The sequence below is a fragment of the Lissotriton helveticus genome, chromosome 5_1, assembly GCF_964261635.1.
Source record: "Lissotriton helveticus chromosome 5_1, aLisHel1.1, whole genome shotgun sequence".
Lineage (NCBI taxonomy): Eukaryota > Metazoa > Chordata > Amphibia > Caudata > Salamandridae > Lissotriton > Lissotriton helveticus.
Window position 1 is genome coordinate 916,264,532 of NC_136065.1, and position 23,055 is coordinate 916,287,586.

The 23,055-nt window shown below is 48.5% G+C and overlaps 1 protein-coding gene across 1 annotated transcript in view; it reads left to right on the forward strand.

The window, feature by feature from the left end:
* LOC144752569 (poly [ADP-ribose] polymerase tankyrase-2-like) overlaps positions 1-23,055 on the forward strand; it is a 446,314-nt gene that overhangs the window by 78,376 nt on the left and 344,883 nt on the right. Inside the window, exon 7 of the mRNA XM_078640458.1 lies at positions 17,133-17,298. Within this exon, the coding sequence (XP_078496584.1) occupies positions 17,133-17,298 (166 nt within the window). The remainder of the gene's footprint in view (positions 1-17,132; positions 17,299-23,055) is intronic.

A 23,055-nucleotide genomic window follows, 5' to 3' on the forward strand; every position in this document is an offset into this window, starting at 1 on the left:
TCAAGGACTCCAGGGTCACGGCCAAGTCCTTGGGTCTTTCGACCCAGCGCCAGCAGACGGGTTCGTTTCGCCCCTTTCGTGGCCAAGGAAGGGGTGGTCCCACGCGAGCTGCCAGCCACGCGCCGCAGAACGCTCCCCAGCGCGGTGGCGGCCGTGGGTTCCGCCGTGGTGGCGGTAGAGGGCAGCGGCGAGGTCAGTCCACGCCTCCCCCCGCTGCAGCCTCCAAATCTTCCTAGTCCGAGCTTTCGAGCTCACGTGACGCCAGTGGGTGGCAGGGTTCGCCATCACCACTCCCGCTGGCGCGCAATTACATCGGACAGGTGGGTGCTGCAGCTCGTCCGAAGGGGCTACTCCCTCCCCTTCGAGTCCACTCCTCCAGCCATGCCACCGCAGAACCACCGTGTGTCGGGGGACCACTTGACACTTCTGCAGGAGGAAGTTACGGCCCTCTTGGCCAAGGGGGCCATCGAGCGCGTTCCTGGGCCAGAAGTAGGGTGTGGTTGCTACTCCCACTACTTTCTGGTGCCCAAGAAGGACAAAGGAGGCCTCCGTCCTATCTTGGACCTCAGGGACGTCAACGGCTTCCTCCGGAAGGAGAAGTTCAAGATGTTGACTTTGGCTCAGGTCTTGGCTGCTCTAGACCCACAAGACTGGATGGTAGCGTTGGACTTGCAGGATGCGTATTTTCACATCCCCGTCCTGCCGGCCCACCGGCGTTACCTGCGGTTCACAGTAGGCCACGAGCACTTTCAGTTTATCGTGCTCCCATTCGGCCTTACCAGCGCCCCACGGGTGTTCACGAAAGAGATGGCGGTGGTCGCAGCTCATCTGCGCCGGTTAGGGGTTTCAGTCTTCCCCTACCTCGACGACTGGTTGTTGAAGGCGGGCTCGCCCCGAACAGTCGTCCACCACCTTCAGATGACGGCAGACCTCCTGCACGAGCTGGGGTTTTCCATCAATGTGCCGAAATCACACCTGTGTCCCTCTCAAAAGCTCCTTTTCATCGGAGCGGTTCTCGACTCGGCGCAGTTTCGGGTTTATCCTCCGGAACGGCGGGTCCGGGATATTCAGGCTCTGATTCCCATCTTTCAGCCGTTATCCCGGGTTTCGGTCAGGTTGACGCTGCGGCTTCTGGGGCTGATGGCCTCCTGCATCCTACTGGTGCATCACGCCAGGTGGCGGATGCGGGCTCTGCAGTGGGACCTGAAGTTTCAGTGGGCCCAGCATCAGGGCAACCTATCCGACCATGTCCTGATCTCGGAGGGCACTGCGAGACAGTTGCAGTGGTGGCTTACGGACCGCGATTGGGTCAGAGGCAGATCCCTCTCCCTTCCCCAACCGGAGCACGTAGTTGTGACGGACGCGTCCCTCCAGGGCTGGGGTGGCCACTTGGGAGAGGCGGAGATCAGAGGCATCTGGTCTCCGGCGGAGTCCCGGCTCCATATCAACATGTTGGAGCTGCGGGCGATTCGCCTAGCACTGAAGGCATTCCTCCCCTTTGTCAACGGGAGTGTAGTGCAGGTGTTCACGGACAACACCACCGCCATGTGGTACTGCAACAAACAGGGCGGTGTGGGGTCGTGGACCCTTTGCCAGGAGGCTCTGCGCCTCTGGCAATGGCTGGAACGTCAGGGCGTGACTCTGACGGTTCAACACCTGGCAGGTTCTCTGAACGCCAGGGCGGACGAACTCAGCCGTCGGTGCTCGGTGGATCACGAATGGCGTCTGAACTCGGACGTGGCGATAGGCCTCTTTCAGCAATGGGGAGAGCCTTGGTTAGATCTATTCGCCACAGAAGAGAACGCGCAATGTCATCAGTTCTGCGCGTTGGAGTTTCCAAGACGGCACTCGCTCGGCGACGCCTTTCGGCGCGAGTGGAGTTGCGGTCTGTTGTACGCCTTTCCGCCTATACCACTTCTGCCCAGAGTGCTGAAGAAGATCAGGCGCGACCGGGCCCAAGTTATCCTTGTGGCTCCGGACTGGGCTCGAAGATTCTGGTATCCCGAGCTACTCAGCATGTCAGTCGGTCCCTCGATCCGCCTGCCCCTTCAGGAGGACCTTCTGTCGCAGCAGCAGGGGACGGTCCTCCACCCGAACCTGTTCAGCCTCCACCTCCATGCGTGGAGATTGAGCGGCGACAGTTGAGGCCATTCGACTTGCCTCCTGAAGTCTGTGATGTGATTCTGACAGCCAGGCGTCCCTCCACAAAGTCGGTATACGCCTGCCGGTGGAACAGATTTGTGGCATGGTGCACAGCAAAGGCTGTGGATCCCCTTTCTGCCCCTCTTTCCGAGGTTCTCCTCTTCCTTCTTTCTCTTGCCCAGCAGGGCTCTGCTCTGGGCACTATCAAGGGCTACCTTTCTGCCCTTTCCGCCTTCTTCAGGCTACCTGATCAGCCATCTTTATTCAAGTCCCCTATTGTACTGAGGTTCTTGAAGGGCATCACGCACATGTATCCACCTGTTCCGTTCGTGATGCCTCAGTGGGACTTGAATCTGGTTCTGACATTCTTGATGTGTGCTCCCTTTGAGCCGCTTCACTCCTGTCCTCTCCGTCTTCTCACTCTTAAGACGGCCTTCCTGGTTGCCATCACCTCTGCCAGGAGAGTAAGTGAGCTCCAGGCTCTTTCTGTCAAACCTCCTTTCATGTCCGTCCATCCTGACAAGGTGGTTCTTAGGACTAGGCCTTCTTTCCTGCCCAAAGTAGTTTCTGCTTTTCACATCGGGCAGTCCATCACCTTACCCTCCTTCTTCCCGCCTCCGCATCCTTCAAAGGATGAAGAGCGGTTCCATCGTCTGGACCCAAAACGTGCGCTTTCATTTTATATGGATCGCACACGCCAGTTCCGGGTGGATGACCAACTGTTTGTTGGCTACGTGGGTGAGAAGAAGGGAAGGGCGGTACAGAAACGAACCATCTCTCGGTGGGTCGTCCTGTGCATCAAGGCATGCTACTCTTTGGCTCGGAAGGAGCCTCCCGTTGGGCTGAGGGCCCATTCCACTCGGGCCACGGCGGCTACTACTGCCCTGGGCCGGGGAGTCCCTTTGCAGGACATTTGCCAGGCGGCTACGTGTGCCTCGCTGCACACCTTTGCGAGGCACTACTGCCTGGACAGTCAAGTCCGGAGGGATGGCTTCTTTGGCCGTTCGGTCCTCCAGGACTTTCTGGTGTAGGTTTGTATTGGTTCGCAGACCCACCACCGGGGTTGGTATTGCTGGGGTATCTATTCTAAGGTAAGGAATCTAATACTAACCTGTTTCTTTCAGATGAACAAGTTACTTACCTTCGGTAACGATATATCTGTAAGAAACAGTAGTTAGTATTAGATTCCTTACCGCCCCACCCGTCCTCCCCGTTCTGCGAACTGATACCTAGGGTTAAGGACATCCCTTTCAGGGCCCTAGTTTCAAATGGCACCAGTGTTAGTTCTCACATGGCTCTGCGTGTTCTGGCGCGGAAAAGCTGTGTGCAAAGAACTGACGTCAGCGCGCGGAGGCGGCGTCTATATACTCCAGCGACGTCATCACGGCGCACGACGCCGACGACGGACTCGGAGCCGCAGGGGACGCCTGCAGACGACGCCTACCGACGCGCAGGGGTACTGCTACGCAAAAGTTTCCGGATCCAGACTGACGCCTGGGGATATTCTAAGGTAAGGAATCTAATACTAACTACTGTTTCTTACAGATATATCGTTACCGAAGGTAAGTAACTTGTTCAACATGTCTGCTGTGTGGCAGCCTCTGCAGCCACTCAGCCCAGACGTGGATTGTAGGTTCGGGTTTTGGAGGGCATCTCTAAGATGTCATCTCGTGCATCTTACATTAAATCCCACACTGGCATCAGTGCGGGGTTAATGTGCTGAGAAGTTTGGTACCAAACTTGTCAGTCTTCAGTGTAGCCATTATGGTGCTGTGGAGTTCGTAATGACAACCTCCCAGCACCATATACTCTTAAATGGCATCACTGCACTTACAGTGCCCAGGAATGGCCCTGGATACTGTAGGACATATGCACCTGTGCCCTCACCTCTGGCATAGGGCACCCAGGTAGAGGGGTGACTGAAGTATGCCAGGGCAGTGGGTTCTGTGGGCATGGCACACAGGGATGTGTGCCATGTCGACTCTTGTTTTAGTTCTGTACTTAGGCACTCAGCCTGCAAAGGTAGTGTGTGGATGCCAGGGTACAGGGCCCCTGAGGGTGGCACAATAAGTGCTGCAGCCCTCGGGGGTCTTCTCTGGTCACCGTACCTAGGGTACCATTTACTAGGAGCTGACAGGTGGCCAGAGGTGCCAATTGGGTATTTTGTTTCTGCATAGCTTTTCTTTTTAGGGAAGGAACCCAGGCCCTGGATACCTGATTGGCAGGGACCCAAGACACACTCAGTCAAAGCACATCAACAGTTCAGAAAAAAGTGGGGACATACCAAGTCAAGAAAGATGGCACTTTCTCACAGATAGTACACCAAGAATTGAAAATTTTTGTGGATACTCCTAATATCTTACATCCTCAACAATCAGGGTTTCGATCTAAACATTCAACTGAAACTGCCCTCATCGAGCTCACTGATTCTATTAAATTCTTGCAGGACGAGGGCAAAAACGCGGTCTTGATTTTGTTGGACCTCACAGCAGCGTTCGACACCATCTCGCACGAAATACTGTTTGACAGGCTGAGAAGCATGGGCATAACAGAACTTGCCTCGGCATGGATAATATCCTTTCTGACTGACAGATCCCAAACAGTCTCCTTAGGCTCTTTTTTATCCAACGAAAAAAAAGTTCCATCTGGGGTCCCGCAGGGCTCCGTCTTAAGCCCTTTATTATTTAACATTTACATGGTCCCCCTTATTGCACTTATAGAGTCACACGGGATACTTGTCACGTCATATGCTGATGACACTCAGTTAGTTGTCTCTATGGATACAAATTCCATCAACATGGAACAAAACTTCAAGAGCTGGCTGACGGAGGTTTTCAGATGGATGAACATCAACCATTTAAAATGTAATGCTAATAAAACAGAGATTTTACCTCTAGGAAAAGATATCCATTTGTGTCCTAAGGATTGGTGGCCTGAGGGCTCACCTGCTCCGCCCCAGTCAGTGGAAACCGCAAGAAATTTGGGGGTTCTATTTGACTCCGCTCTCTCCTTCGACCAACACGTAAGGAACACAGCAGGAAGCTGCTTTAGTATCATTAAATCCCTAAAGAAGTTTTTCGAGTTTTTGCCCACTGATTCGAGAAAGACGGTAGCAGTGGCCTTGATACTATCGCGGTTGGATTACTGCAATGGCTTGATGGCCGGGGTTAAAAAAGCCACGTTAAAAAAACTTCAGAGTGTCCAATACGCAGCAGCGAGATTAGTACATAAATTACCCAGAAGATCCTCGGCTACCACTGCTCTTCAGATCTTACATTGGCTGCCGCTACATAAGAGAATCCTATTTAAGATCTTGTTGACCTCTTTCAGAGCTCTAAATAGGACAGGTCCAAAGTACCTTGCGAGACGCTTTGCTCGCTACAACCCTGCAAGATGCCGAGGTCGGCAGGCGGCAACCTAATTAACATCCCTAGATTTAATTATAAAACCAAGGGAGGTAAGACCCTTACCGTACTGGCCTCTAAGGCATGGAATACCATGCCTAAAGACCTTAGACTTCTGGTTCAGGAGAATGCCTTTAGGAAACAATTAAAAACTTGGATCTACAGCTTGTCGGACAGTGTTGTAATGGCTGCTATCTAGGTTTTATTATTGTATTGTACACTATATCAGCGCCAGGATGCTCCTTTCGGAGTGACAGTTAGCGCTCTATAAATTCCATATACAAATACAAATACAGTTGGTCATTACGAACTCCACAGCACCATAATGGCTACACTGAAAACTGAGAAATTTGGTATCGAACTTCTCAGCACAATAATCCCACACTGATGCCAGTGTTGGATTTAATGACCAATGCACACAGAGGGCATCTTTAGAGATGCCCCCTGAAAACTAACCCACCACTAGTGTCCAGGCTGAGGGGCTGCTTTCAGCTGCCACCACCAGACCAGTTTCGGGACTCCTGGGTTGAGAGCCTGCTGCTTTCTGGGGCCTGAAACAATGCACATCCTGTAATGAGGTGCCAAGCCTCCTCCCCCAGGATGGTAGGGTTCACAAAGGGGAAGCTTCAAAGGCTTGCCGCCTTTGTGAGCTTCCCCAGGCCAATTGCTGCTTTAGGCAACTGGTCACCGCTGGTTCTGACCCCCACATTGGGCAGGAGACCCAGCGGGAATTACAAGCGAGGAAGAGAGGTGTGGCCACCTCTGCTAACTCCACCCCTCAGGTGGGGGAGGCGAGTTGAAGCACAACTCTCAGTCCACGCCATCTTGAAGATGGGGGAACTCAGCCAACCAGGGACAGGCACATGCCCCCTCCCACTAGGGGGCATGATAGGGCATTGGTCCCTGCCTTTCACCTACCTGTAACGCCCCCTAAATCTTGTATTTAGGGGCAACCCTGAACCTTGCTTCCTCATATCCAGACAGGAAACGAGAAGAAAAGAAGAAGGACCAAACAGCTGTGCAGCAGCTAATAAGAGGAAGACGCCCACTGACTTGGGCCAAGCCCTACCGTCCTGCCTCTCCCTTAAACCTGCTCCTGCGAAATCCCGGTGTGTCCTGCAGCCAACAACCTGAAACACCCTGTGAACACCGGATTTGTTCAACTGTAACCTCTGGCAGCAGTCTGAAACTGTGAATCCGCCCCACTCTGCACCTGCCGTCCACGGCCCGAGTTTGAGTGGGCAAATGAGACAAAGAGGTCACCCTGGCGATCCTGAACCGAGATCCGGTGACCCCTGACCTGCCTCAAGCCTCCAGCTGACGCTTGCAGTCTAAATCCAGAAGACCCCTCTAACCGCAACCATGAGCTAGTAAGAAGATATGACCCCAAAAGGCACCCCTGCACCCGATGCCCCACGGCCTTGTGTGCCCAAACCAACGGTGCCTAACAAACCCCTAACTTCCCAACTTCCCTCTCGAAGTGGTGGTCAGACCCAGAAGTCCTTTGTCTCCCTGCCTGCAGTGCTTTTGAAAACCTCCACAGGATAACATTGACACTTTTTTCCTGAAAAAGTTTTGGCGTTTTGAAACCTAAAGAAATTCTTTAAAATTGTACGATTTAACAAAAACGCTTTTACTCACCTGTTTATAGGAAATGTCCCAGTGCTGCATCCAGGCATACAGCACTGAGAACGAAAAGTAATCCAAAAGTAACCTACCTGCTATTTTAATGAAAATCCCATTCAAGTCTATGTACTGTATTTACAAGTGATTGCATTTCTGTGAAACAATACTGCAAGTCAAACCATAGTACATTTACAATTGCAATTGAACTGTTTTACAATCAGCATTTACTACTGTAAAGTATTTGCTTACCTGTGCCAGGCTTGCTTGGTTCCATAAATAAAATAACTAAGGTCTGAAGTTAAGTCTTTGAGTGTGTGAATTCATTTGCTGTCCGAGTGTGTACAACAAATGCTTAACACTGTCCTCTGATAAAGCCTTGCTGCTCGACCACACTACCACAAATAGAGAGTAAGGTTCTATCTAATTTTACCTCTGCCTACCTTTGGTGTTCCACTGGACTCTGTGCACACTATACCTCACTTTGGTATAGTATATACAGAACCAGCTTCCTACAGCAATGTCAAAGCTTTTTGTGCCCTGGACTTTTCCTCCAAGAAAGCTTTCTCACAGAGATACATTCCGGATGGTGTAGAGCATGGAAATCCTGTACACCTTCCCAATACTACCTCTTCTGGCAGTGTTCTGATGATCAGGAATTATCAACCCTGACTTCTTCTAGTGGCTGTGGATTGGGCCAGGAGAGTGTTGTACCAGGAACTTTATGGCATGAGCATTTGTTCTGCTATCAGGTTACTGCTTTGGGGGGCCTCCTGTCATAATAGCATGGCAGATTCTGCACTCAAACCTGCGCAGTCTGCTCCTCCAAGGTGTAAATTGAGCAGTAGCAGTTGACTTCATTCGCTCTTCCTCCAGAATTCTGGATTTTGTCCTGGCTGCCAGGTGTCTTTCTACTAAGTCTTTTCACCAGGCGCTGGAATTTGTTTGCAGCCTGGTGTGACACCCACAATGCTGATCCCTTGGATATCCTCTTCGTTCTGTCTCTGACCCCAGAAGAGCATGCATTTGGCACCCTTATCTATCAGCCATTTCGGCCTTTTTACATTTACTGGAGCAACCATCCATGTTCAAATTACCTGTTTTGAAGAGATTTTTAAATGTTGAACTAATTTATATCCTTAAAATAATTTGTGATCCTACAGTGGGGATCTTAATTTGGTTCTCACTTTTGTCAGGCTTTGCATTTGAACCCATGCACAGCTGTCCATTAAATTTCCTGACTTTGAAAAAAGTTCCGGTCACATTGGCTTTGGCTCATTGCATGCGTCAAAACCAAGCTTACTCTCAGCAGTCACCTTATACCACCTCCTTTCCAGTCATTGGTACTGTGGATCAAGATGGTCTTTTTGCCTACGTTTGTTACCGCTTTTCACGCCTGACATCCATCACTCTAGCAATGCTCTTTGCTTCACCCCACCATTCGGAGACGAAGAGACACTGCTTCAGCTATACCTTTGACTAGCTTTAGGTTTCTACATTGTTGCACCTAAGACCACCAGGTGGACGATCAACTCTTTGCAGGGTTATCTGGGACAAAGAAAGGAAAAGCAGTGCAGAAACACTCTGCCAATGTGGATAGTCCTGTGTATCAAGATCTACTACATGCTGACCAAGAGGCAGCTCCCTCATTTTTGAGAGCCCATTCCACTAGAGCCAAGGCTGCTGTCACTGCATTGGAATACGGAGTGCCTATACTAGATATCTGCCAGGCTGGAATGTGGGTGTCTGTGCACGTGCTCTCAAAGAACTTCTGCCTTGACAGTCCGGTCTGCCGGGAAGAGCGTTTCACTTGTTAGATTTAGCAGTACCTTTTGATTTGAGCCATTACAGACACACCACCCTGGCATTTACTGCTTTGGTATCTGTTCGAACAAAGAGGAATCTGCAGTTAGACACAGCCATCAGAAGAACAAGTTAGTTGCTTTCAGTAATGCTCGTTATAGTAGGTATTCTGTCTAACCTCAGATTCCTCACCACTTTTCTACCTCCCTGGTTTGTGGAATGGTCTCCTTTGCAATCGAAATATTTCCCAGTTTAGGAGTCTGCACACTTGTATTGAATGATCATTGTTGGGCTTTGTGTCCCAGGGCGCAGGCAGTCCAGAAAGAAACTGATGTCTGTGCGCAGGAGTGGCATATGTAAAAGGCTCATTTTGTCCCTTCCGGGGCAGAAAGTCAGTGTATAGTCACATAGCGCTACTACCAGCGAGCTGGACCAATGTTTTGAAATGTTCCGGATCCAGTCTGCTGCCTTCAGCTGTTCTAAAGGTCAGGAAGCTATGATTAGAAATATTATCAACTGAAAGTAGTGTTACCGAAGGTAAGCAACTTGTTCGCTGTGGTCACACACTACCCGTTAGCACAAAATGTTTTGCACTGTCACAATTAAATCTCAACTCTAACATAAACAGTTCAAACAGCTCACTCATCGACTGTTCCTTGGGTGGAAACCAGCAAAATGCTACTACAGTGTTTCTTAACCTTTTTGCTAGAGACCCCCCTGGGGTCCGCAACGTCTGTTCAGGGATTCCGCTACAACTTACAAATCTGAAACATAATAATGGCTTAATAAAGTGTATATAAATAAAGAAGAAACATTTTAACCCGTTAAGTGCTGCCGTTGGCCGTTGAACGTTCGGAGCACTACCTGGCTGGTGCTGCGCACGTTCAACGGCCGACGCAGCCCCACCCGTTCTTTAAAACGGCCGCACTGCTGTGAAAAAACGGCCGCGGTTAACTGGTTAAATTCAAACATTTTAATTGTCCTCAGATTGATTTGTGGGAGCCGTGCAAGTGCAGACTATATTATGGACAATGAGGGGTCTCAGTTGACTTCAGAAAAGCCTCAACCTTCTCGTTTAAAGAGTACATTTAGATGTTTTTATTTGTTTGAGTTAAATAAAATATTTCACTGTTTGTATTATCTTTGATCAGTGCTTGTTTCTCTATTTTGTTTGAAACCTCCAAATTGCTTAAGCCTGGGTCAGTGACTTCCAGTAATGCATCAGGGGGAACCCCAGTTTCCCAAAATGATTAAGTGGAGGTCCACAAAAGTCAAATGATTAAGAACCACTGGGCTAGTACCTCCCGTGCCCAAACTGGCCTGAAGAAGCTGCGCATATAGTCTTGACCTGCTGTCCAAGATTCATGTGATAAATGCGCCAGTGAGTGTTGTGGTGTTAAAGGTAAGCTGAGACAGGACAAGCATATGTCGAGGAAGCTGTGGTGCTCACAGCCTGGTGGATCTTGCAGCTTTGGTTTTTCCTCTGGCTCAGAATCGAACCAACCACCTAAACATGCAAGGGTGCTTAACCCTTATTGTAACTGAGAGTACTTATATCCTGGTTGAGGCTTATCCATAGATGTGGTTTTATCCTAGTGCTCTTGTTTAGCTTTCTTGGGGACTTCTGATTGCATTCTGGTTTGTCCTAGTGACTGAAGATTTCTTGGTGCTCAGTATTCACAGTGGAACTGACTAGAACCATCGATCCACTGAGTTATACCATTCGGCTTAACTATGGAGACAGTTTGTGGAGTGCAGGGCCTCACCCTTGCAAAGTGGTCAGGCCCAACTCCTTCCTTGGTGTGGTGGCGAATATCTTCGGCTTGTCCTGTCTCTGCTCCTGAGCAATGTCTACCTTGTACAAGGTCATCTTGAATACTCCTCCTTAGAAGACAATAAGCTTTCTTCTTTGAAGTAGGGTTCTGGCTGGCCCTCCAGGTGTTCTTCTTTGATTTTCTTAGGTCTTTGGTCCCAACCCTGGCATGGAGAGTTGGTGGTGAATAGTGTAGGAAAGTGACCCTTTTAGCATGGTTACTCCCACTTTTTGTCTGATATTTGATGCAATTGTGACAAAGTACAACTGGTTCCTGCTATCCAAGCCCCAGATCTCTTTCCCTAAAACTGTACAATTGTTCCCTCAGTTGTCCATTGTATGAAGCCGGCTCTCTATATAGTGTACTAAAAAGAATTGCACTGTGCAGAGAATCCAGTGGGTCCCCAATTGCCTTACAGAGGCTAAAGTTGATAATACTAACACACTCTTTTGTGGTAGTGTGGGCAAGCAGTTAGGCTTATCAGATGGTAGTGCTATGCATTTGTTGTCCTGTTTTTAATAGCAATCCGTACAGGTAATTAAAGCTTTTAAATGTGTGCGCCTTTACGCTCAATGTTATCCTATGCAAGGAAAAGTCAGAAATGCATAAAGGCAGGTGCACTCTGTTTTGGGGGTTTACCTTCTGGGTTCGGAGGTGTAGTGGGCCAAGGTCCAAAATACTACCAGCAGTTATTTTGGAACCGCCTTGTTCTACCGGGAGCAGGGTGCTGGTGAGGTTGGTAGCTAGCGTGCTGTGGTGAAGAGGGGCACGCAGAAAACAGGCTAAACGGGTACTTGAGGGCAAGTCTGAGAGCTCTCTAAATGGTGTTTGGGTCACAAGGGGTCTTGGAGCAAGGGGGCACATCCGGTTTGTTGGGACCCGCGGAAAGGCATCTTTAGTGCAGAGTGGTTAGCTGGGCTGGGTGCGCACAGATGCCCCTCGTAGTCCGCGACAAACAGCTGGCAGGGTCCAAATCAAGGCAGCTGGGCCACTCTCAAAGTGGGTCTTGGTGATGCTTACGTCCCTTCACGGCTGACTGGTCGTGGTGCAGTGGGAATCCAGACTGGACTCTTTCTATTGGTGTTAAGTGCAGGCCTTCCGGTACCCCAGGGGTTGGTGCTGCGTGCTCTGGTTGGCCCTGGTGCCTTCACGCTCTGAAGGGAAATAGATCGGACCCTCCAGAGCATGTGTACCTTCTGTCACCTGCAGGTGTCGGTTGGTTTGGGGTGCTGCTATGCGATGGACCAGACTCTACTTGTCGGTGCTTGCAGACTGCAGAGGATTAGCTCCTCTACTCCAAGGGAGACTGTAGGTGATTTTTGAAGTGCTGGCAGGCTACCCAAACCATGGTAGTTCTCCAACTCGCAGAATGAGTCACTCTGTCGCGATGGTCAAGAAAGGGCTGAGATCAGGCAGAATTTTGTGCCAAAAGTTCACAGTTCTGCTGCAGTACTCGCTGGGAAGTGACTCTTTTAGTTTTTCTCTTGATTTGTCAAATCCGGGTTCTTTGGTTTAGGGGTGCCACCTAAATACTCAATTTGGGGGCATTTAAGGGGAGTGACAGGCAGTGGCCAATGGGCTACCTACTTTTAGGTTGTTTACACCCTCTATAGGACCACTTTCTTTGGGAAGCGGGCATAGCCCTGACTCTAGAATACTAATTCTGTCCAAAACAAGATGAAGGAATCTGAAAAGGCGAATCCAGACCAGCTGGCCTGCCCTCAGGGTGATGCTGACTGAATGTGGGCACACCTCCTAATATTACTAATTTTCCTGCCTGTCTTGCCACCAAAAGTGGGAGCCGGACGGGGGCATGGGTCTCGCAACAAAGGCGACCAGGCCTTTGAAGCTTCCTACCCTGGAATGCACATTCTGCGTGGAGGAGGTCGAGCACCTCTGCCCAGAGCAGGCTTTGCTCCTGGCCTGAGAGTGTGAAGACTATCACCTCAGGAGTTCAGAAACCAGTCTATGATGTTTGGCTGGTTGAGACCTGTCAGTCAACACACTAGTAATCAGTAGGTTTTCATGGGGCATCTCTCTGAATGCATTGCTAAATAAATCCGCCAATGGCATCAGTGTGGGTTTATTAAGATGAGGTGTTTGGTACCAAACACCTTGGGGTACAGTGAAGCCATCATGTAACAAGAGAAACTCGTAACCACAAGTGTCCAGCCCATGTACTCATTATGGATTCCCTGTGCTCTTGTAATATCGAAGGTTATACTTGGATATCAAAGGGACACATCCACTCACGCAGATAGTGCCACACTTTTGGTATAGTGTCCCCTGCCTTAAGGCCTGCTGTCGGGGGTGAATTACCTATATCACATGCAGTGCTTTGCTGGCATGGCACGCAGGAGGGGTGTGTCATGTCGAATTCGTTTTTCGCTGCACCAAAAAATGCAGGCTGCAATGGCAGTTTGCATGAGCTTGGTGAGCGGCCCCTTAGTGGCACAATTCGTGCTTCAGCCCATAGGGACCCTCTTTAGTTCCAAGGCCCTAGGTACCAGTTACTAGGGACTTGCAGGGATCTTATAGGGGTGCCAATTGTGGAACAATGGTACAGTTTAATGAAAGTACACTGGTACTGGGGACCTGGTTAGCAGGAACTCAGTACACTTTCATTCAAACTCGCACCAGATACCAGGCACAAAAAAGCAGGGTCACTTTCCTACAGCCATACCTTTAGCACCCCTATAGTCCCCAGTAAATGGCACCACGAATAGCCAGGACATGGGTACTAAAGATGGTCCTTGAGGGTTGCAGCATGTATTGTGCCACCCTAAGGGACCCCTCACCTAACCTGTGGAGAGTGCCAATGCAGGTTGCATGTCTTGGTGCAGATAACAGTGAAAGCACAACTTGGCAACCATCCCTGTGTGCATGGCTACAGTCACTGCATGCAGTATAGGTAAGCTAACCCTACAGCAGGCTTGCAGCCTGAAGGCAGGATGCGCTATGCTACATGTGTGGACATATCTGCATGAGCAGATATGACCCTGTGATCTCTAAATCAATTCTTGGATGTCACAAGTGAACAGAAATCCCATTTTAAGTAAATGTGCTGGTAAAAACAAGTTCAGCAGCTACATGATAGCTTAACTGAAATCCTATAGTGTTTGGTATCAAAATCCTTGTATTAATAAACCCACACTGATTGTAGTGGTGGATAAAAAAAAACAAAATGCACCCAGAGGACACCATAGAGATGCCCCTGAAAACCTACCAGCCTCTAGTGTGCTGGCTGATTGGTGTAGACCAGCATGCCACCACATACGAGCTTTCTGAACCCCTGCAGGTGAGAGCCTACGCCCACTGAGGGCAAAACAACGCCTGGTCTGGCCAGTGGTGTTGTCCCCTCCTCCAATCAGGATGGATCTGTAATTAGCATATCAAGACAAAAGATTTCAAAGACCTCTGCCACCCTTGAAATGTTATTAAGGCTTCCCCAGACAAGGGAAATGCCAACCCCTGGGCCCATTTGACACAAGGACAGGCTGGAAATTAGACTTGAATGGAGGCGTGGTTCACTGCCAGGCCAGTCACACCCCTATGGTGAGCTGTCTGATGTACCCCTTTAGGAAAATTCCTCCATCTTGGTGATGGCGGAATTAGAAACTCTAGGACAGGGTAATGTCCACTTCCCAGAGTAAGTGGCCATATAAGGGGTGTAGTGACCCCAAGTATAAGTAGTTAATTGGCTACCACCCATCACTCTCCTTAACACCTCTTAGTTTAGTTTTTAGGGGAGCCCCTGGCACCAGAAAAGTAGATTCTAGTCACCTAAGGATGACACTGGAGAGCCGTGAAAAGCAATATCGGAGGAGCAGCAACTGACCTGGTGCCAACCCTGCCAGCCTGCCTGCTGTCTCCAACAGTTGCACCAAAGAAGTCTCGTCCTGCATCTGCTTTGCCTCAAAAAGCCTGGAAGGACTTCCAGTACTTGAAGAAGCAACCAGGTTCTCCTGTGGAGTAGCGGAGCTGCTCCCCTGCAGGCACCCAAGAACTGCTGGTACTCCGGATCTCCAAAAACCTGACGCTAGAAAGCGCCATACCCCCGTGCTCCCCAGCCCGAGTTGAAGTGGGCCAATGGTGCCAGTGAGGTCCTGAGACCCTCCAGAATCAAACACCAGCTTGGGATTACCCAGACTGGTCTCCTAGTTGCTGCCTGTAGTCTCTTTGTGCAGGCCCCCTCTACCGCAAGTGTCTCCTGCAGGAAAAACCAGACGCCTCAAATCACCACTGCACCCAAGCCCTACAGCCCGAAGAGAAGTAGACCAATGGTGTACCTAAGTGCTAGAGCATCGGGAGACTTGAGCCCCCCTGTGGTCAGCCGGACTGGCCCCTCCGTCCCTATGAACAGCCTCTTTGTCCCAGGACCGTTTCCCTTTAAAATCGACAGGGTTCTAAATGCACCTCTGCACCCGGACGTCCCAGAGCCTCCTGAGGTGACCTGTTGGTGCTGCCTTGGACCTTGCCCAGTACTTACCTTAACTTCAGAAGATTAGTCTTGTAAGTTGCTGCTAAGTACCCTTGTGCAGTATGTTTTTTTCCTCATAGGATAACATTACCACAGTAGAGACGATGCAAATTCTTTTACCTGTTTTCTTCAAAACTGCAATTTTAAAAAGTACTTACCCAATAACTAAGCTCTTGGTGCCACAAATTATATAAAAATGTTTTATTTTTCTACATTGTTGTGGATCTCCTTATTTTGTGTGTGTGTGGGTGTGGTCCTTCCTGTCTCTATCTCATTTATTGGCTGTGTGCATGCAACAATTATCTAAATGTCCTTCTTTATAAGCCTAATACTGCTCAACCACACTACCACAAAAAAAGCACCTTGGAATTGTTAAAGAACGCCCTGCCCACTAGTAAGGGATGCCTGGACTGTCTACACAACATGCCTCTTTTTGGTGTATTATATAAAAAAACAGTTTCCTTTAAATACTCCAACCCTGGACTTCAGTTTGAGTTATTGACTAGCGTGGGGATCCCATATTTTGCCAGCGAAGTCTTGGAACACTGGCAGGATGTTTCTGCTCCATCTTTATACCAAAGTTGCAGACAGTAATTGGGTATTCCAACAGATCAGAGGCATATTCGGTTCATTATTGGCCTTTTTGCTTATTCCAGTCAGACTAGTCCAGCCAAATTCTTACAAAGTACTAGCAGGTAGTTGGGATTTAGCTAGAAGTCTTCTGACTGTAGGGGCCTAAAACAAGGGTATAAACAAAAAGGGTGGTTGTCCACATAATTATCTGTTGACCTGTGGGGATAGACCTTCTTGTTATCAATGGACCAAAAAAGGGCAATTGAAAGTCCCTAAGTTTCAAAGGGCCTTCTGTCTCCTCTCTTGCACACTTTAAAGTATTTCCCACTACCAAGGATTTCTGGAGTGTCCGGGAGGAGACCTGCAATTAACATGTGCTGTCTTGGCTCTGTTCAACCCTCCATTGTAGATACCATATGAATGTAGCACATTCAGAACTGATTCTAGTGTGGCAATGACCGCATGAATCATACACTCCATCCACATCCTTACGCAGATATGTTTGCACGTGACATCCATGTTCAACATAGATGGGCGAATGACCAGGTTTCAGAGGACTGGTAGACTAATTTGAAAAAAGGTGGGATAGCCAGTAGGTGATTCTCCCTAGCATATAGGTAAGAAGGCTTTCCTTGTAATTATAAAATGTATCCCTGCCACCACTGTTGGTGTTCTATAGCCCTGCAAGCTGACGGTAATCATTCTCAATGAGGAGGTTGCATCTGGGGTGTCCCTCCAGACCACCAAGCCCTGCTCTGGGGCTAGATCAGTACCTCCCTTGCACACTTGTGATGGTTGTTTGCTCTGAAGACATGGTTAAACATCTTGCTGTAATGAATTCAAGGCCCAGGCACACGTTTTCCGCAGCCATCAATGGACCTTTTCTTGTTGTTGGAGGGCACGAGAGAGGTCTGTACCAACCAGCCTGTTGACAACAGTAAATATCTTACAAGAAAATTAGAAATACTTTAGAAAGAAATTTAGAAAGAAAAGTCAAAACTATCACTTGCAGTACTTATAAGACAATGCAAGTTTGGTTTGTGATATGCCATTCAGAATATTACAAACTTTATTCAACTTGTCGTTTTTTGGGTAAAAACCAAAGCGAAGGTCAATCATTTTTATGGGTGGATGAAGGAATTGTGTGAGAGATCGGGAAAGAGAGCTATATGGACTTATAGTTTTCTTGTTATATTCTTTTAGCTGTGAACTTATACAAAAAGTTAAGTAATGTGTGATAAATAAAACTGCAATTTTAATTGTTTGTAATCCTGTATTCTATTTTCATTCTAGGGGTCTTGTCCCTTTACACAATGCATGTTCCTATGGCCACTATGAAGTAACAGAAATGCTAGTCAAGCATGGCGCCGTTGTAAATGTTTCTGATTTATGGAAGTTCACACCATTGCATGAAGCCGCAGCGAAAGGAAAATATGAAATATGCCGGCTTCTCTTAAAGGTATGCAAAGTATATTATGAATATTACATACAGTTCATACCTGTTCATTTGCGAAATTGAATTGTATGGATAGACTTAATCATATATAGCTGCTGCTTATGATTCCCATTTTTTTTAAACCTTGTGTTCAATCTAGGCACAAAAAATAACTACCTCCTTGAACATACAGCGTATTTCTTCTCCAGTTGTGGATCTTTGATAGACAGACAAGCTTGAGTCATCCTGTGTCGTTGAGCTAGAAGTCCTAGTACTTTTACGTATGGAACTAAACAGCAGTATTAACTTGTCTTCAAGCAAACCGGAGTATTAGGCTGGAAAACATGGCGGCCGCTAGTTAGAGCGGCACGCACATCCCGACAATACTCCCGACCCCTATGTTTTGAACCGTTACCTGGTCGGCTCGTGGAGTAGAGGTGGTGAAGCGCGGGCGAGTCAGCGTGTGGAGAAGCTCTCCGGGCCCCTCCCGGCTTTCCCGGTCAAGTTTTGGCTGAGTCGGCGTTTCTTGGAGCCCGGACCGCGGCGCACCACAGCTGGAGCAGCCCATGTGTTTGGCACTTGTCCCGCCCCCCGTGCCGTTCCGTTGGCTGGAGGCAGCCGTGGAGCTGCAGAGGCGGCGTTCCATGGCCATCTCAGAAGCGGAGGAGCGTTCAAGGGGTGCGGTAAGGGGGCTGCACGGGGGTCGGTAGTACTAGGGTCTCGTGGGGCTGGGCTGGATATCAATAATGATAACGATACAGAGCCCGATTCTGCCGCAAGCTCGGCCCAGGACGCACCAGCTAAACCCAGCTCTAATTCCTGTCCCGATTTTGCCCCAAAGCAGAGGGAAATCGGGAGCAAGATACATTTAATTAATACCACTGTGCTGTCTCAGAGGAGTGGGAAGGTTCCAGAGAAGGGGGGGGGGAGCCCCGAGGGAAAAGAGAGGTCTCTAGCGGAACTCTGGGGAAGCGAAGGGGCAAGAGCAGAAAGCAGGGGAAAAGCCTGTTGACCAATAAAGACTCTATTAGGGACTCTGTCAGTGAAACTGAACGCGAGCCGAGGGGAGAGCCCGCGACCGAGCCGGTGCCTGGACCTGAGCCTGGGCTTGTTTCAATATTGGCACCAGGGGATGATATCTTAGGTGAGGCAGGGGAAGCAGTAAAATCTGTATCTCAGGTTGTAAACCCAAGAGCTGAGGGGTCCGGGCATAACATCACCCCAAATGAGCAGCTGCAAAAGCAGTCATTAAAGAAAGCAAAATCCAGAAATACAATTAAAAGGGCTTCCCAAATAACCCCCTCTCTAAGGTCTTATTTTAAGGTCTTGCCTCAAGGCCTGAATATAGCCCAAGAATCACAGGGTCCAGTGGTCGGACAAACTGTACATAGTAAGAGGGTAAGCGCCCCCTATTGCCGCCCCCAACGCCTCTTGCAGCAGCGATATCCGGGCAACAGGAGAATTATCAGGGCAGTCAGATATGACGGCTGCAGGAGTACCTGGACAAACAACAATCACAGTGGCGCTAATGGACTCTGCTTCGGTTGTTCCGGTGGGGCCTGATACCAGAGGGGAGGCAAACGACATCAGCGCGCCGGAGTTTTTTCCTGGGGGGTAGCAGTGAGGGTTCCCTCCAGGATATGCTAGTAGCTATGAGGAGTGAAATTAAAAGTGGCTTTGCGGAATCGAGACTAAACCAATCTGAGATCCGGGCAATGTGTGAAACTCTAGAGACGAAAGTGGATGGCCTCTTTGAGAGGACGGGGAGCCTGGAAGGCGCAGTAGGAGAGCTCAAGGCTAAGCTAGAGCATGCAGAAGTTAAAATCCAGACATTACGGAGAGAAGGGGAAGCGGTAAAAGACAAGGTTGAGTCCCTGGAAAATTATTCCAGGAGGAACAACCTTAGGCTTTTAAAGATCCCAGAAGGGAAGGAGGGAAGTGAAATCAAACAATATGTTGTTTCCCTTCTTAGAGATGCCCTTAATTTAGACGAGTCAGCAGTAGAGTTAGAACTGGACATACAAAGGATACACCGGGACCCTTTTCGTCTGAACCCAGGGAGGACAAAGCCCAGGAAAATCCTTGTGAACTTTCTAACCTACGCAACAAAGGAGAAGATTCTGAATCTTGCACTCAAAGCTAAGACACAGAAGGCCCCACACTTCACCTTCGAAGTTAGATCAGATCTGTCAAAAACCACATTAGAAAGGCAGTGGGAACTCGGGCAGAGACTGGAGAAGTTCAGGGCCTTGGGGGCCACAGTGCAGATGAGGTTCCCCGCTTTTCTGAAAATAATGTTCAACAATAAAATGCATAACATCAAGACACTTCTAGAAGCAGATGAACTGCTAGCTTCTATCAGCGAGTTTGCACAAAGGGGTCCCTAGCGTCTCTTTTTCTATGGGGTGATCTTTGCTTCTACACCGATTCAGACACTTTTTCACCTCCCCATTGGCCGTCTCATTCGGCTTTTATACTAGTCTATATAACAGCCTATGCAACAGATAGCAGGTCTAAGGGGTAGGAGTACAGGATGGTACTGGAGCATATGTAATAAGGTGCTCAAAGGAGCTCAGAGGAGCACAGTAAGGAGTACCAAAAAAAAGAAAAAAAGGGAAAGGGGTTATCACTATATAAAAAAAAAATAAGGGGGGCACTAATAAGGAAAAATAAAAAAAGAAAGTAAAGGAAATTTAAGGGGAAAAAGAACAAAAAAATGGGGGTGGGGGGGAATCAAAGGGTAAAGTGTGGAATAATAGCAGTAAGAAAGAGTAGAGCATATAATATAAAGTAAAGGAATAGTATATATCTACTATGTAACTAAAGAGGGGATCAAACAGCAAAATTAGTTTATAGGAACAAACTTTCTGCATAACTCGATCAATGGTCTTTTCCACTCTTTTCCTCCTTTCCACTTTTTTATCTTGGTTTCTTCTGCGCACCACCTACATACATTTGATCCCTATTCACTAGCTGGCCATTATTGATCATCTAAGATGGATAAGGGCAGGTTTGGGGGTATGTCGGAGATGGCAAACTGGCAGGACATCTAGCCAGAGTAAGTTGGGGGGGGGGGGGTTCCAGGGGGAGGGGGGTGAGGGGGGGGAGGGGGGTGGGAGAAAGCATTAAAAAGTCCTTATAAGCAGCTTTTGTTTTTTTTGCATTACGCAGTTTCCAAGCACCATTCTAATCACCAGTTTGACAATATAACCCAGGTTAGGCAGGGGACTGTTGGGAGAAATACAGGGTTCCCAGGGGTAGACAGGCCGGGAGATGGGAGGATGGCGGGTGAAGATAAATGAGAGAGATTATGTTTTTATCCTGGAATGTTAATGGCCTGCGCGTGAAGGGAAGGAGACATAAAATTATGCAATATATTAGGGACTCTCCCGCGCAGGTCATAATAATCCAGGAGACACACTTGTTAAGGCAAGAGGTAATTGATATAATGAAGAAATTGAAATGGGTTGATAAATTTCTCAGTACGGACCATAATGCTAACATTCGCGGGATAGCCATTATTTTTAAAAAAGAAGCCAAAGCTCAGATCGCGGATTACAGGGTGGATCAGAGCGGTAGATGGTTAATAGCCAACGTCCAGCTCGATGGGAGGGGTTTCACTCTGGTTGGGCACTATGGCCCCAACCAAGATGACCCTTCCCACCTTGATACAATACAGAACCATCTGATCACGACTCAGAATTCCGTGATATGGATGGGAGACTTCAACCTGGTCCTAGACCCGAAATTAGATAAATCCCCCAGCTCTAGAGCAGTACCACACAGCAAAGCGAGGGCCACCCTTTTGACTTGCATGTTGAACTTGGGGCTGGTGGATATTTGGCGGGAGAGAGCAGGCAATACCTTGGGGGTTTCTTTTCATAACTACAAATACAAGCACAAATCTCGCATTGACTATGCCCTATTCAGCTTCACCCTCAAAGATTCCATAAAAAGCTTGGTCTACCTTCCCCCTCACTTATCTGATCACTCGGCTATTCTCTTTTCATTAATACTAGGCCAGAATGTCACTCACACCTCATGGTCCTTCGATCGTACCATTCTACTGGAAGAAGAGGAGAGGGAATTTCTTATATCTGAGTCCGCTGTTTTTCTGGAGCGCAATTTAAACTCTGCCCCCCTGGTGTCTGTTTGGGAGACTTGGAAGGCCTATCTAAGGGGGTTCATCACCAACCGCGCCTCCTATAGAAAGAGGAAATATAGAGAGGAGTTATCAAATATAGAGAGAGACCTGGCCCTCATAGATTCGGACGACTCCATATCCCCAGCGAATTCGGAAAGAAGGTCTGCAAATAAATTAGATGCTATATTGCAGGAGAGAGTGAATAAAAGGTGGCAGGCTAGCAAGCTTTCCCACTTCGAATATGGTGAGGCTGCGGGCAAATTGTTTGCCTGGAAAATCAAAGCAGACCAAGCCAGAAACTATATTAAAGAAGTGAGGGTAGAGGGCGAAGTCAACAATAGGAACTCAGACTTGGAAATTGGGGACGCCTTTCGGGCCTTCTTTCAGAATATATATACGGAGGGAATCAAAGTCAATGCTGAGGAGAGAGATACGTGGTTGGAGAGGGTGAGCCTTCCAAAATTAACTAAGCAACAGAGCGAGCATCTAGACAAAGAAATAACAGAGGCAGAAGTCACAAGAGCCATCAAACAGCTGAAGCAGGGGAAGGCCGCAGGGCCTGACTGCATACCCGGCGAACTGTATCGGGTGCTAGACTCTACTATCATCTCAGTCTTGACGGACCTGTTTAACAACATATTAATCAGCGGCGAGGCACCGCCTAGGTCATGGGGTGAGGCAAATATTGCTCTAGTTCCAAAATCAGGAAAGGATCCAGCTGAGTGTGGATCTTATCGTCCGATCTCGCTCCTAAACAATGATTATAAGATCTTTGCAGCAATTTTGGCGGCACGTTTGGGGAGCGAGATCGGTACGATCATCAACCAGGACCAAAAGGGCTTCATTCGGGGACGCCAGTTGGCCGATTTGACCTACGACTTGGTCGGGGCAATAGATATTGCTTCAACTTTTGCCCTGCCTCTTGCGATCATGACCCTTGACGCTACGAAGGCTTTCGATAGGGTCGATTTGCCCTGTCTAGATGCAGTAATGAAGAAATTCCAATTTGGTCCCAAATTTCGCAAGCAATTAGCCTGTTATACAGTGATCCGAGGGCTAGCCTCTTGATTAATGGCACCCGTACAGAACCTTTTCAAATTCGTAGGGGGACAAGACAGGGGTGTCCGCTTTCCCCCCTCCTGTTCAATCTTTATGTTGAACCCTTTGTTCAGACCCTTAGGGATGATCGTAACATTCCGCCTTTCTCCTTTTATGGCTGGGAGAAAAAGGTCGGGTTGTATGCGGATGATATTCTCATATATACAACCGATCCCGACCAGGCTTTTCCCAGGGTTATAAAGAGGGCCGAGGAGTTCGGGAAGTTCTCGGGTTATGAAGTCCATGCCGGGAAAACCGAGCTCATGGCTTGGAATATTGCAAACCTTCATCTCCCGGTAACACCCTCAATCCGCTATCTGGGAGTCAAAATTACAAACAACATTAGTATTTTGGCCCAGATTAATTTAGATCGGATTTCCCGCGAATCTAAGGCACTGACGAAAGCATGGTCCTTTCTCCCTCTTACTATTTATGGAAGAACGAGTTTAGTGAAAATGGCTATCCTTCCCAAATATACATTTATCTTTAACGCCATTCCGTTGGCATTTGATTCTAAGCAACTTTTTAAATGCCAACAG